The 12,843-nt window shown below is 34.4% G+C and overlaps 1 protein-coding gene across 1 annotated transcript in view; it reads left to right on the top strand.

The window, feature by feature from the left end:
• COL11A1 (collagen type XI alpha 1 chain) overlaps positions 1–12,843 on the top strand; it is a 138,340-nt gene that overhangs the window by 111,463 nt on the left and 14,034 nt on the right. The window contains exons 50-55 of the mRNA XM_035332976.1: positions 2,933–2,986; positions 3,491–3,598; positions 3,790–3,843; positions 4,137–4,190; positions 5,407–5,460; positions 12,572–12,625. Coding sequence (XP_035188867.1) covers positions 2,933–2,986; positions 3,491–3,598; positions 3,790–3,843; positions 4,137–4,190; positions 5,407–5,460; positions 12,572–12,625 — 378 coding nt within the window. The remainder of the gene's footprint in view (positions 1–2,932; positions 2,987–3,490; positions 3,599–3,789; positions 3,844–4,136; positions 4,191–5,406; positions 5,461–12,571; positions 12,626–12,843) is intronic.

Here is a 12,843-nt window from a genome sequence, read left to right as displayed (position 1 = left end):
TTACCATTGCTGTGTTGTTGTTTTTTTTTTGTTTGTTTGTTTTTTTCTTTCACATTTTACATCACAAAATTGTTTAAGTATTAGGCAAGAACTCTGGGGGAGATGTAGTTTTTGGAAGGATTAGTAAGTAAGGCTACGGTGATTTCCTTGGTTACACAGTTTAAAATAACATAATTGGCTTAAACAGTATTTTTATTTTATACTGCTGTGGCTTAGAATATCATGTAGCCTTCTACCTGGAAGGTTAAGAATATAAGATATTATCTAATGTATCTGTGGTAAACATATCTGTGAGGTGAAGCAGAACTGAAGCATGAATATGTTTGTTCCTCATAGAAATAAATATAGTTCCAATAAAGTTAAAGGTTTGAAGATGATTTATGCTAGTTGAAAATCTGGCAAACAGATTTAGAATCCCAACAATCATCCCACTAAATTTAATTCAACATGACGTTCAGATTTGTGTATCCCTGGTTGTCATTTTTATTTCCTCTTGCTTATTTCCTGTGTTGTCTGCATTCATAAAGAGAAGCTTCCATGTATATTATTTTGGAGGTTTTATTTCTTCTAATACTTTCTTCCTCCTTCTCAAGTTGTAGCATATGACTGTTTGTTTTCCTAGTTAGGATTCCTTTCCTCTTAATTTTAGTTCCATTTAATGAGTTCTGCAAGCTGAGAAATAATTGAGAGTTGTTTTTTGTCAGGAGGAGTTTGGTTTTGAGTCATTCACATCACATGATGTTACTGCAATGGGAGGACTGTTCACGCTTTTAAACAAAACCAAAGCCTTTTCCTTTTTCCTCCTCTTCCACATACTTTTTTTCCCCAATCTTTATTATGATTATTTAATTATTATTATTATTATTATGTCAGCATACTTTGGCCTGTGCCCCCCCCTCAGGAGATATATCATACTGTAGATAATATAATGCAGTGCTGATTGGAAAAAAATTTTGGCATTCTTCCTGTCACTGTTGAGGAGTAGAAGGAGATCAAAGCCCCCGTCTGTCAAATTATAAACATTTTTTGTCACATTTAGTGCCATGTATTTTTAGCTAGCTTGTTTGTTCCTCTGCTGTACACACGAAGGCCTAAATGTTCAAAGAAATCTGCAGTACAAACGTGCATGTAGCCTTGCATTATTAATGCCTGTATCCTCCATGGAACAGTCTAGAAGTCTTGAGACTTACACTCAACCAGAACCACTTAAAACCAGCTTCCACCCAGCAATTATTCACTTTGTTCTGCTTATAATTAAGAAAAGGGGGAAAAACAGAATGTACCAGCACATGCTGATCTCTGATTTGGTATCAAAGGCCTAACCTATAGATATGCTAAATATGCAGTAAATCGCTCAGAACTTTGCAAATCTGGGCCTTGGATGTTTACATCAGTTGAAAGTAAAACTACTGTTCAGAAAATAATAAGGAAATGAAGATTATGAATTTTCTTACAAAGCATACTCAATGCTTATTGACCTGAAATATCCATCCACCAGACATGTTTTAAAATATGCTTTATCACAGAAGAAAATTAATTTTAAGTACCAATTCATTAAGATCACTGCAAAATTAAGTGTGTCTAATTAAATATACCACGGTTTCTAAAGGCAAATTCACCCTTTAGACATCCTTTCTAATGTTAATATTGCCCCTAAAATTCTGATAATCTGTTAATTATCTGATTCTGGAATTCATCTGGGTAGTCATATCTTCTTCCATTTATCTAACTTAATATATACATTTGGCCAAGTTTTGGTCCTAGTGAGGTTGTTATGCTGATGTTAACTTCTATGAGAAAAAAATCAGTATCTACAGTATGAGGTTTGTTTAAATTTCATGTTTTATGATTTATACTTTTCCATTACATGGAAATGAGAAAGATGCACATTGCATTAACTGAACCGTCACAGAACAAGGGGCATGCAGGATATGAAGGATACACAAGTTTAATGGGAAAATGGGGGAAAAAATAAATTAAAAAATATATTAACAATTACAAATAGAAAAAATCCTCTGGAATAAAAATATATTGTTACCTCAGCACTCCATGACAATCGGAAAGCAGGTCCTGATTTGTGTATCTGTGATACTACTAGCTAAACATTGTACTAACAGAGTAGTTTAATATAAAGGTTTATTTATCAGTCCACTGAGCTAGAACATAATCAGTCACAACTAAACTTGAAAATGAACAATGGCAAAGAGTCTTTTACATGTATAATACCATGTATTGGCTCAAAAAAAAAAATAAAAAAATAAAAATGGAATTAACAACTTTAATGTTCAATTAATAGTGTATCATCTTTGACTTGTATAGATTATTGTTCTCAAAGCCATCTGGTTTACTAAACAATTTCTATCACTAGCAATTACATAGCATATGCTTTTATGGCCTGTGGTAAAAGTTTTACTAACAATTATGCTATTATTTTATCCTAATAGATTTTCTTTATGCAATTATTTATTTTAACAGTAGCTTTAGCAATAATGTCTCTACTCCATTGAAATTAATCTCCAAATAGTATTTTCTTATTTGTAGGGACTTGCTTCCAGGCAAAAATATATCTTAAAGAGAAACTATACATATATACACAGTCAATATACTTCTTTGGCTTTTCTGTGACTAGAAAAGAAGAAGACAAACAGGAAATTTGCAATGTGTGGGATAATAAAAGGGAAGATATTCCAAAGCCCAAGGGGAAAGTTATTCTTCCTGTCTCACTAAAAGCTAACTTGACAGATTCTTTCTAAAATTTCAGATTCCAGTTCTGCAAAAACACGTGTAACAACTGCCTTTAGGTAGTCTCAAATAAAAAACAGTTCCTATAAGCTGTTAACATGAATAAGCATGCAACAGTATGTAGTAACAGAACATATTCATAGAAATATTCTACCTGGCGACTCGTTAATTTATCCTTACACATGTACAGGGTGAACCTGGAGAAGCTGGTAACCCTGGACCTCCTGGAGAATCTGGAACATCTGTGAGTATTTTGGTTTTGTCTTACTAACCTGTATCGTGGTTAACAAAGGTGTCTGGTAGTGCTTGCTTTAGAAAGCATTTAATCAGATTAATTGTGTATGTTGTCTTTAAATTTTCAGTGAAGAACTTGAAATGCAATTTGTATCCTCATAATTATAGCCACATCTTTTACTAATGATTAGACAATAAAGCTGTGAAGATTTCGTAATCTTCAAATCTTCTATTTCTTCTTCCCAAAGTATTAACCTTTATATGCATATTTATCTCTCTGGAAACATTTCACTGATGCAGAATAGGTTCAGACTCGTATCTGGGTGCAGATGTTGGTGCTCAGACCAGAGATGCACAGGTTTTCCAATCTGAGGCTGAGGGCCTAACTTCCCATTCACATGCAAACCATTTATCGAGTAACATTGCCCAGATCTGAAAAACAGTTTTGCCACTAATCTGTTTTTAGGCATTCACTTCCTAGACAATAGTTTTTGTGTTCATATGATTTCTACAGGGTCCAAAAGGTGAAAGGGGAGAAAAAGGTGAGGCTGGTCCACCCGGAGCAGCCGGACCACCAGGTGCTAAAGGACCCCCAGGTGATGATGGCCCTAAGGGTAACCCAGTAAGTAAGCTTAATAATTTTAACACAAAGCACTGTGAAGCACTGCTGAAGTTGTGCTAAATATAGAACTACAAATTAAATACTACATTTGAATTAAACTCATTACATTCTTCACAAAACATTTCTGTTGATTGCTATCTGCTTCTCAACGGATGACATCTTCCTGTGTTTTTTTTTCCTGACTTATTTAGGGTCCGGTTGGTTTTCCTGGAGATCCTGGTCCCCCTGGGGAACCTGGTCCAGCTGTAAGTATATTTTAAGAACAGATTTAGATCCTGGTCTTACTTTGCACTGAATTCTAGTTACTCTCACCTCTTCTCTGTTTGGGAAAGAGGTCTTTCTTGTCAGAGCTGTTGTTCTGGCTGTTCATATATTTCTTAAATCTAACAAAAGGTTTGGAAATCTTTAAAAAGTTTTGAAAATGAGTGTCCTTAGAAAATTTCCTTGTAGAAAAGCAGTATTCTTATTTTCATATATGAAACTAAATTGCTTAATTTATCTGAATTTTGTCTTTTGTTTATTTTCACGATTTCTGTAGGGTCAAGATGGTGTTGGTGGAGAGAAGGGTGAAGATGGTGATCCTGGTCAACCTGTGAGTTGTTTCATTCATTTTGTTTTGGCTGCATGTTCTCTCCAATGCTAAGAAAGTACTTTTTGCTGAATCAGTGGTTTCTGTAAATTCATGCTCTTAAAAATATTTTCTAAATGGATTCTTCTTTTATATTGTACTGAAAAATATCTCTTTATTTCCTTGTAGAGATAGAAGTACCCATATAATAGACACGATCAAAAGCAAGAGGTCAATTTCTTTTAGAAGTAGAAACAAAAAATGTGTTAAGAATTTGTGCTGGAGCTGCTGAGAAGCACTAAAAGTAGAGCAACTCTGAGCATAAGAAAGTAATGCTGCAGTCAAATAGTCTTCATTAGCTTACTTGTTGAAATGATGCAAAATCTAGGAATTTCTGCTGTATTTCATGTGAAATCTAAGAACTATCTGAGCAATAGCCATATTAATCATCTAAGCTCTTACCTTTCTGGAGATTCCTATATTAAAGCATTGTGAATTTCATTTTCTACAGCAAAAAGCTAGGGCCTCCATTTTGGAAAGTCTCTTTACAGCTCTGGAATTTCTAATTATTGGGGAAATACAGTACAATACAGTACAACTTGAAAGAAAAATGTTAGTTTTTCTTGTATGGTTGCAACTAAGTTATAAACTGGGGTTTAACCTGCAAACTTCAGGATGAGCATCTGTATGTCTTACTCAAGAATAAGTACTTTTAGAGTGTTGTGTTCATGAAGAAAAAAACTGTTCAGCAACCCTGAAATATTTAAAAGATTATTACAGGTTAACCTAAATGAAGTAGGCAAATGCCTTATCAGTGCACAAAAGATTTTCAATAGAAGGCCACTTAGGGGCATTTACTTTACAGATGTTAGTGAAAACTATAGCAAAAGTAGCAACTTGAGTACCTGAAAAATAAAGAAACACTTCTTAATAGAGGTAGGCAGTAGTCTAAGACCTATGTTACTTCTGTGCAGCCACTTTCTGGGCCGAAATGTTTTGTTTTAAGCAGGAAAATAAAAAAGAGTGGTTCAATTTTGTATACTAACAAGATCTGTTAAAAACTGCAAAAAACTACCCTAAGAAAGTATTTGCTGATTAAGCAAGTATCATTTCTGTGTGTGCATTTATAATTACTTTCTGTCTATTGAAGGGGGTCAATATATTGCAGACATTTGTTGAATTTAAGAAGGACTATAACTTTATATTTTGTTACCACTGAGCCTACAATTTTCCACTGCAGGGTCCACCAGGCCCTTCAGGTGAAGCTGGCCCACCTGGTCCACCTGGAAAGAGGGTAAGTCATTTCTCATTGTCTCTTGTACATTTCCCTTTCTGAGACATGTTCTAGAGTACTTCAGCTACTTGTTTACTAGTAATATTAAGTAAATTTAAGGTGGTTTAGAAGCATTGTGAGAAGTAAATTTTGTTAAATTTAGAGTTGCATTTAGATCATGATGAATCACGTGAGGTATATATCCATCAGCACAAATGCCCTTATTTGCCAACATCAACCAGAACAAAAACACATGGGGAAGCGTCTATACTTGTCTATAATAACATGTTTTTTCTTCTCACCCAAGTGAATTCAGTGTCTGCAAGGTTAAGAAGCTAGCATTTTTGCTGGTCTGCTAATAGCAGTGAGTGACAATGAGAGTAATATTAGACATCATCTTTAGGCATATGACTGCTGGCAGAGAACAGAAAGAAAGTGCCTGCTTTGGTGTCTTTCACTTATGAAATAAAATGATTTGAGCACAACTTCTGTGCAAATCTGTGTCATCCCCTCCACATACAAAATTAACAGGCAGACATTTCTATAGCTTATGAAGCCATTTCATTATTTCTAAAATCTTTGAAGCTTCACAGGCTTTACAAATACAGCTAATCAAAAACAGTAAATAATGTTATACTTACAGAACTGTAGTAGATGTATCAACCTTTAGGTCTCTTTCAGACAGCAATTAGATGCAGTTTTTACACTTTAAAAACTGATGGGAGGAGCAGCATTAAATGTAAGCTGAGAGCTATTTAACAAAATGTGTTAAATTGCTCTATTTAATGGGCTTGAGTGAACTGACATGCCTAATTAGTTTTATCTATTTTACACAATAATCTATTTGCTCCGCAAGCTTGCAAAACATTTATAATACTATAAATGATTTTCGTAGCATTAACAGCCTTATCACTAGAACTGCTAATATTCAATAGAGCCATAATTCAATTAGTATGTTTGTTCTACATCGGATTAGAACTTCCTACTTTATTATATGGAAGGCAGTAGTCCTTTCCTAGTAGATAGAATATAGTGCTATTTCTAGCTAGATAAAAAAACACTTTAGAAATGCAAATGCCATCTGTCACCTGGGCTTAGACACAATTCCGATTTATGAATACTGTGAAGAAAAAAAGGAAAAATGTACGGTAACGTATCTGGTCTACTGGTAGGTGTTCCTGCCCATGGCAGGCGGGTTGGAATTAGATGATCTTTGAGGTCTCTTCCAACCCAAACTGTTCTATGATTCCCTCTAAATATTGCCAAGTAATCTCATTTCTGTATTCTGAAGAAAATTCTGAAGTTTGTAGAATCAGATTCTACGTTACTTGAGTACCTGAATGTTTCAAGCTTGTAGAGAGTCTGTATTGTATTGATGTCATATTAGAGAGAAACAGTGAATAACTGAAGGCTTCATATTTTGCTGGCTGAATGAACACAAAAAAACATTCTTCATTAGTTTTCATCAGTTGCATGGTAGAATCAGTTTCAACAAAAAATCTCAGGAAATGTCCTTTCATCCAGATTTGAAGGACACACCATTTCAGGAGTAGTACTGTTATCTATGAAGGTGCAGTTCTGGCAATACTACTAGAATGCAGCATTCCACCCCTTTTTTGGTTTGTTTTTGTCTCTGAAACAACAAGGTGGGAGAGCTCAGGATTCAAACTTTTGAATCTAGCTTCTTGAACCCCTCCTTATATATGGTTTCCTTATTTATTCTGTCATTCATTTTCATTCCCCTCCTCCCATGTATTTTTGAGCTGACCTGAACTCGGTTTCACTGTCCAGTCTTATAAAATTATGTTTATTACCAGGTTTCAGAGTTATGAGCAATCTGCATCATACACTGCTGGTTCCAAAGAGGTTCACCCAGCTTTCTCTGGGAAGCAACTTCTAGCAAAAGACATAGACGTAAATACAGTTTTCCCCTTGTGTCTAAGAGACTTTCAGCTACAGATATATAGTTACAGTGACATTCAGCTATCAAGTGAAGGCCAAGTAGAAACTATTTTTTTCTAGATATTGATGGTAACAGTAATAGGATTACTGTTCCTTGGTGAGATAAGCAAATACCAGAACTGTTTTACTATGGTGCTCTGAAGGCTTTAACATAACTACAGGAGCTATGCAGTGAGACTGAGCAAGGGTCTTATGAACAAGCAGTATGGTGAATTCTTCTAAGAAATACCAGTTAGGAACTACATGTCAGAAAGGATCTTCCAGGTTTCTGCTCTGAAGACGCAAAATTCACTAGCACGCTAATAACCACTTAGCTCAAGTCTAAATCAGAAGAAAAGGTTCAAGTCTGTGGCTGGCACAAAAATGGATCATTAGAGCACCCACAAATGTGTACTTTACTTAATACATTACTTTTTAGACCTAGTAATTGCTGTTCTAAAAAAATATTTCCACCACTGTTTTTCAGAAAGTTCTACTACCATAAATGCTTTCAGTTCTATAAGGAAAAAATCAGTGTATCTTCAAAACAAAGTATATACATAATGTACATGAATATGGAACATATATGTTCTACATATAGTATACAGAACAACATATTCAGATGAATGACTAGTTTAAATATGTATATACTTATAAGCCAAAAACAATCTAGGAAGGGCAAACCCCATGAGAGTTACCGATAAAGTCTGTCAGCAATTACACATATTTTATTTTAAATTCTAACAAAATCATAAATTATTATGATTAAAATCATAATTTTACAGTTTATGACTTCTGGAATGCACTTACAGTACATGTACCAAGTCAGATAAACACATGTTCAGAAGGCTTTATACATCTAACTAGTTATGGTGGAAGTAACCATAGTAATTGTGCATGCAAATCTACCGTTGATTTGTGCACATACTGTTTAGAAAATTAGAGCATAAATCCATCAAGGGAAACATTCGGCCAAATTGATTTTATCATTAACAAACAAAAGGCTATAGTCTCCAGTTCAGCAGAAGAGAGGATCAATGCAGCAAAATAGTGATAGATTTTAAAATACATTTTAATTTGATCAGACTTTCAGGAACTACTTTAGTATTGACTAAGCTCTGTTTTTGAATTCAGTGATAAAAATCCCATTAACTGTAAAGATAGGAGAATTCAAAAATAGTAATTCTTTTAAGGAGCATCTTGTCAATGAAATAAAAGGCTTTACTCTCAATATTTTGAATACACAAGAAAAAAATTTACTTCCATAGATACACACCTTGCTTTAGCTGGATGGTCAAGAGAGGTTTTATTCTATGTAAGTTCTATCTTGGTTTATAACTTCTAAGAAGAGATAGTTCTAACAACGAAAGTTCAGGAGTAAATGTTGGAAGTATTTTGGGAAAATGTATTTCCTTTGGTTTAAAAATGTTGTCTTATATTTGATAGCCTCAAAGGATATAGTTCTAAAGTAAAAGGAATGGGCTCAGAAACATTTACTGCTCTTTCTTAGTTAGAAACAGTCAGCCACTGGAACACTGATTGCAGAATGTGAATGAAAGTAGTGTCAAAGTAAAAACATGCTATAATTATTATTGAAGTCAGACACATCATTGAATCTCTTAAGTTCTCCACTGATGGAAGTCAGCCTAGATTCTCTATAAAACTTGAGGCATTTGCATGTATGAGTATTACCTTCCAAGCTGAACAGACAAGTAGTCTAGTACAGCTTTGGGAATAGGAAGGAACCCTTTTCTAACCCTTTTCCCATTATGTGTGTTAAACATTTGTAATATTGCTGTCTGAATTTCTCTGTCTGCCAAAAGAGAAGATTGAAACTTGCCCCACAGAAGGATGGGGTGGTTCTGAAAGCATTGTTAAGGGCTCCGAAGATAAAAACTGCAATAACATTAACTGCATTCCTGGAGCAATCTGAGACAGCCAAGGAATTCACAAATTGCAGTAAAAGTTCTCTGCTGTATTCTTCTTGCTGATAACAGCACCAGCACTGGCCGACAGCACAATGTATGAAGACTGCATTTCTGAAGAGGTAGAATGTTTTTCAGTTTCTGCTTCCAATGTGGGAGATAAGTGAGTTGTGATCTCTGAGAAGTGGAACATCTGAAAAGGCTTCAGTAGGTCAATATTTCCTGATCCAATGTCTGCTTGTCTAGAAACGTAGACACAAAACCTAAATCACTCTACAGTTAACATGATGCTGTTATTTTTTTTTCTGCAACTTAATTCTTTGCATCTACTCTTTGCAATTAGTTTGTTTTGCTGTAGAGTACTGGGTAACATATTATGGGTAGGATAGTTTGAATGCTTTGATTTTTATCTGAGAAATAACAAAAACAGCATGAGGAAAAGGCACCATAAAACAATATTAATTTTCTTATCGATTCTTACAATAAATAACATACCCAGCTCATAAAAGTCAACACAGGTAGGCCTTGCTTACATTTCTCTCAGCCTTTCGGTGTGCTAGGCCCTTCAGCTGTGTACTTTGCTCCTTGGCCATTTTATTAGACTCTATTATATGTCTAGATCAAATACACCTAAGGTTCATATATTATTCTAAAAAGTTAGAATTGAAAGAATTGCAAGTCTTGGATACATTGTTATTCTAATGTGGCGTGTATACTGCCTGCTTTCAATAAAAGAATAGATGACAATACTGCACCATAACCAACTTCTAAAATTTGAGAACTAGAAACGTATTTGGTTAGTTCCCTTTATATACAATGTTGAATAATTTAGAAAAATAATAACCATTTCTATGAAGTGCTATTTCTATTTTGTCTATAAGATCATACTCTCTCAGCAGGATGCACACACCACTTAAAAATTAAGCCATCTTGTGATTGAAAATACATGAAATACCTAAAATATGGCCAACTAGGTTGCTATCTTAACAGACTGATGAAATGTGATAATGGTTTTCTGTGTTGGAAATCATGTTTTTGGGTAGAGGACAGATAGCTATAAAAACAGTTTAAATTATTTTAATGAAAATCATAGATATGGAAGGACTGACAGAAATGTCCAGTAGGTTCACGTAACAACAATGGTGAACAAGTTTGTTTCTATACAAATTCCTTTGTCTTCTCAGTTCTGTATAAGGCAATACATCCAAACTGAAGTGTAACAATCACTATGGTAGCTGGGTGGGGAGGGTGGGGAGCCATGCATTAATGTAAATTATTGTTATTGAGATCTTTTTCAGCTTAAATTTATCAGACACTCCAAAAACTCAAGTGTAGAAAGGTAAATTAAATAACAGTTAGCAGTGTTTCAATGTAGAAGCACCATCTGTGCCTGCCAGCAACCACAGCCTGTTAGCGCAGTTCATTTAGCTGCTTTGCGCTTGGTGCAGCACTGGCACTGTTTGATAATGAATGTACCCTCTTTGTTTAGCAATCATGATTCATCGTATTTGCTATTTAGCGATCACAGTGTTTTGAGCCCTGTTAATTCAAGTTGCAGCTGAGTTTCTAGATTATGTAGAGATTTCTTAAGTACAGATGATCACGCTTTTTTTTTTTTTTTACTTTCTTAGGCAAGACAGATTATAACTAATATGGGAACTTGAGTTAAAGCAATTTCCTAGACGTAAAGACAATGGACATGTAAATTAATTCATGTAAGAAAGATACACCCTACTTCTAAAACGTTCCTGTGTGTTTTTTTTTTACACACCTGATAATCATTTTTCTGATTATCACTGCAAATTGTGATCCACCCTACCACAACCTACGCATTGGAGTATATGCATCAGTGATTATTATTGTAACAATATTGATGCAAATTATTCTTCCGGAATAATGTATGTAGAAAAAAATATATGTAGAAAGAAAAACTGGTGGAGTTGTTCACAGTATGTGGAAATAATAGTGGACAGTGATTTATAACAGGTTATAAAAGCTTTGGTCTAAATTCAGCCATTGCAAAAAAAAATGATATTAGATCAAACTGAGATCTAAAGCCTTGAGTTCACAAAGCTTTTTTTTTTTTTTTTCTGTCTACAGTTTGAAGTTAAAAGGACTAAGTAAATGGAAATGACTGGCTTCCTTTTTTTTTCTGTTGCTTAGCTTAGAACATTTTTTTATTATTATTTCTACATTATGAACTGTTGAATTAATGAATAGGTTATTCTTAGAGGGTTAGTTTATAAATTCAGAAAATCACTTTTCTACCCCTTTGCTTTAAGCTGTTCATTGGATGCCAAGAAATAGCTACTTGTAGTAAAGACATTTCCCAGGCTAAAAATTAACCTTGCAGGAAAATAGTTGGTCCGTAATCTTGAGTGTATCTCTCTAAACTAAGTATATCTAAGAGAGCCATTTTAAAACAGTACATTAGATTCTAGATACTGCCTCTTTTCATAATCATTGAGGCTTTGAGTATTAATTCCCCAACCTGAAAATTAACCCTTGATGTTCTGGTGGGAAGAAAAAAAAAAAAGCCTTCTTATTTTTCATTGAAACCTTAAGAAAATTAAAGATGGGTGACATCAGCAATAGGTAGACACAGTGCTGCTGGACTACTGTCCAGCAACTCCTGTCTTATGGTCTTCACCTGAAACTTAACCCATTTTTACATCATCCTTCAGTACCAAGTTCTACTTTCTTAGTAATATAGAGCTTTTGTAGAGCAATAGCAGGAAACCTGCTACCAGAACTGCTTTTCTGCTGTGTCTTTAGTTCATTCCTTACAACCACTAATCATGTGATTTATTCTTTTTCTCTTTCACATTTACTGGATAATATTGAGGCATGTATCAATTTTTGGCTCTCCATACACATTTAAAAGACATAAAGGTATATAACTGACTTTGAGAATAAAGAAGTATGTGCCATTCTGGGCACTGTATAATGCAAGACTTTTGGAATCAGTGGATAGATTACAGTGAATAGATATAATACAATGCAAAACAAATTTTAAACTGTTATAGTATATGTTAATAAGCATTGTTCTTTTACTTTTATAACCTGTTTTGATTTTTTTCCAATATATTTGTTTTTAACCTTATCCTGTCAGAGATATTAGGTGATGCATATTCTTTTAGAAAGAAAAATAATGTTATATTTTTTTTAGCATTTACTACTCATTAATACAGTGGAAATGGCACTTTTTTCACTGTAGAAATATCTTAGAAAACAGAGATTATGAGCTCAGTCTCCATCTTTCACAGGGACCTCCTGGAGCAACTGGCGCTGAAGGCAGACAAGGTGAAAAAGGTGCAAAGGTAATACTTCTTTTTTTTTTTTTTAGGAGCATGGAAATGTAAATTATATATAAATTAAAAGTAAGTTGCTTATCATTCACTGAGTGTGAAACTTATTGAAGTAATAATACGTAAACTGTAAAATCCAAATTAGGAGCCAGAATAAGTAGCAGTACATAACGGAGCCCGTGGTGGACTCTCACCAGTACAGGCCAAACTTAGCTCACCCCTGTGGAAAA

This window comes from Oxyura jamaicensis, chromosome 8, assembly GCF_011077185.1.
Source record: "Oxyura jamaicensis isolate SHBP4307 breed ruddy duck chromosome 8, BPBGC_Ojam_1.0, whole genome shotgun sequence".
Classification (NCBI taxonomy): Eukaryota; Metazoa; Chordata; class Aves; order Anseriformes; family Anatidae; genus Oxyura; species Oxyura jamaicensis.
This window is presented reverse-complemented; position numbering and strand designations above follow the sequence as displayed.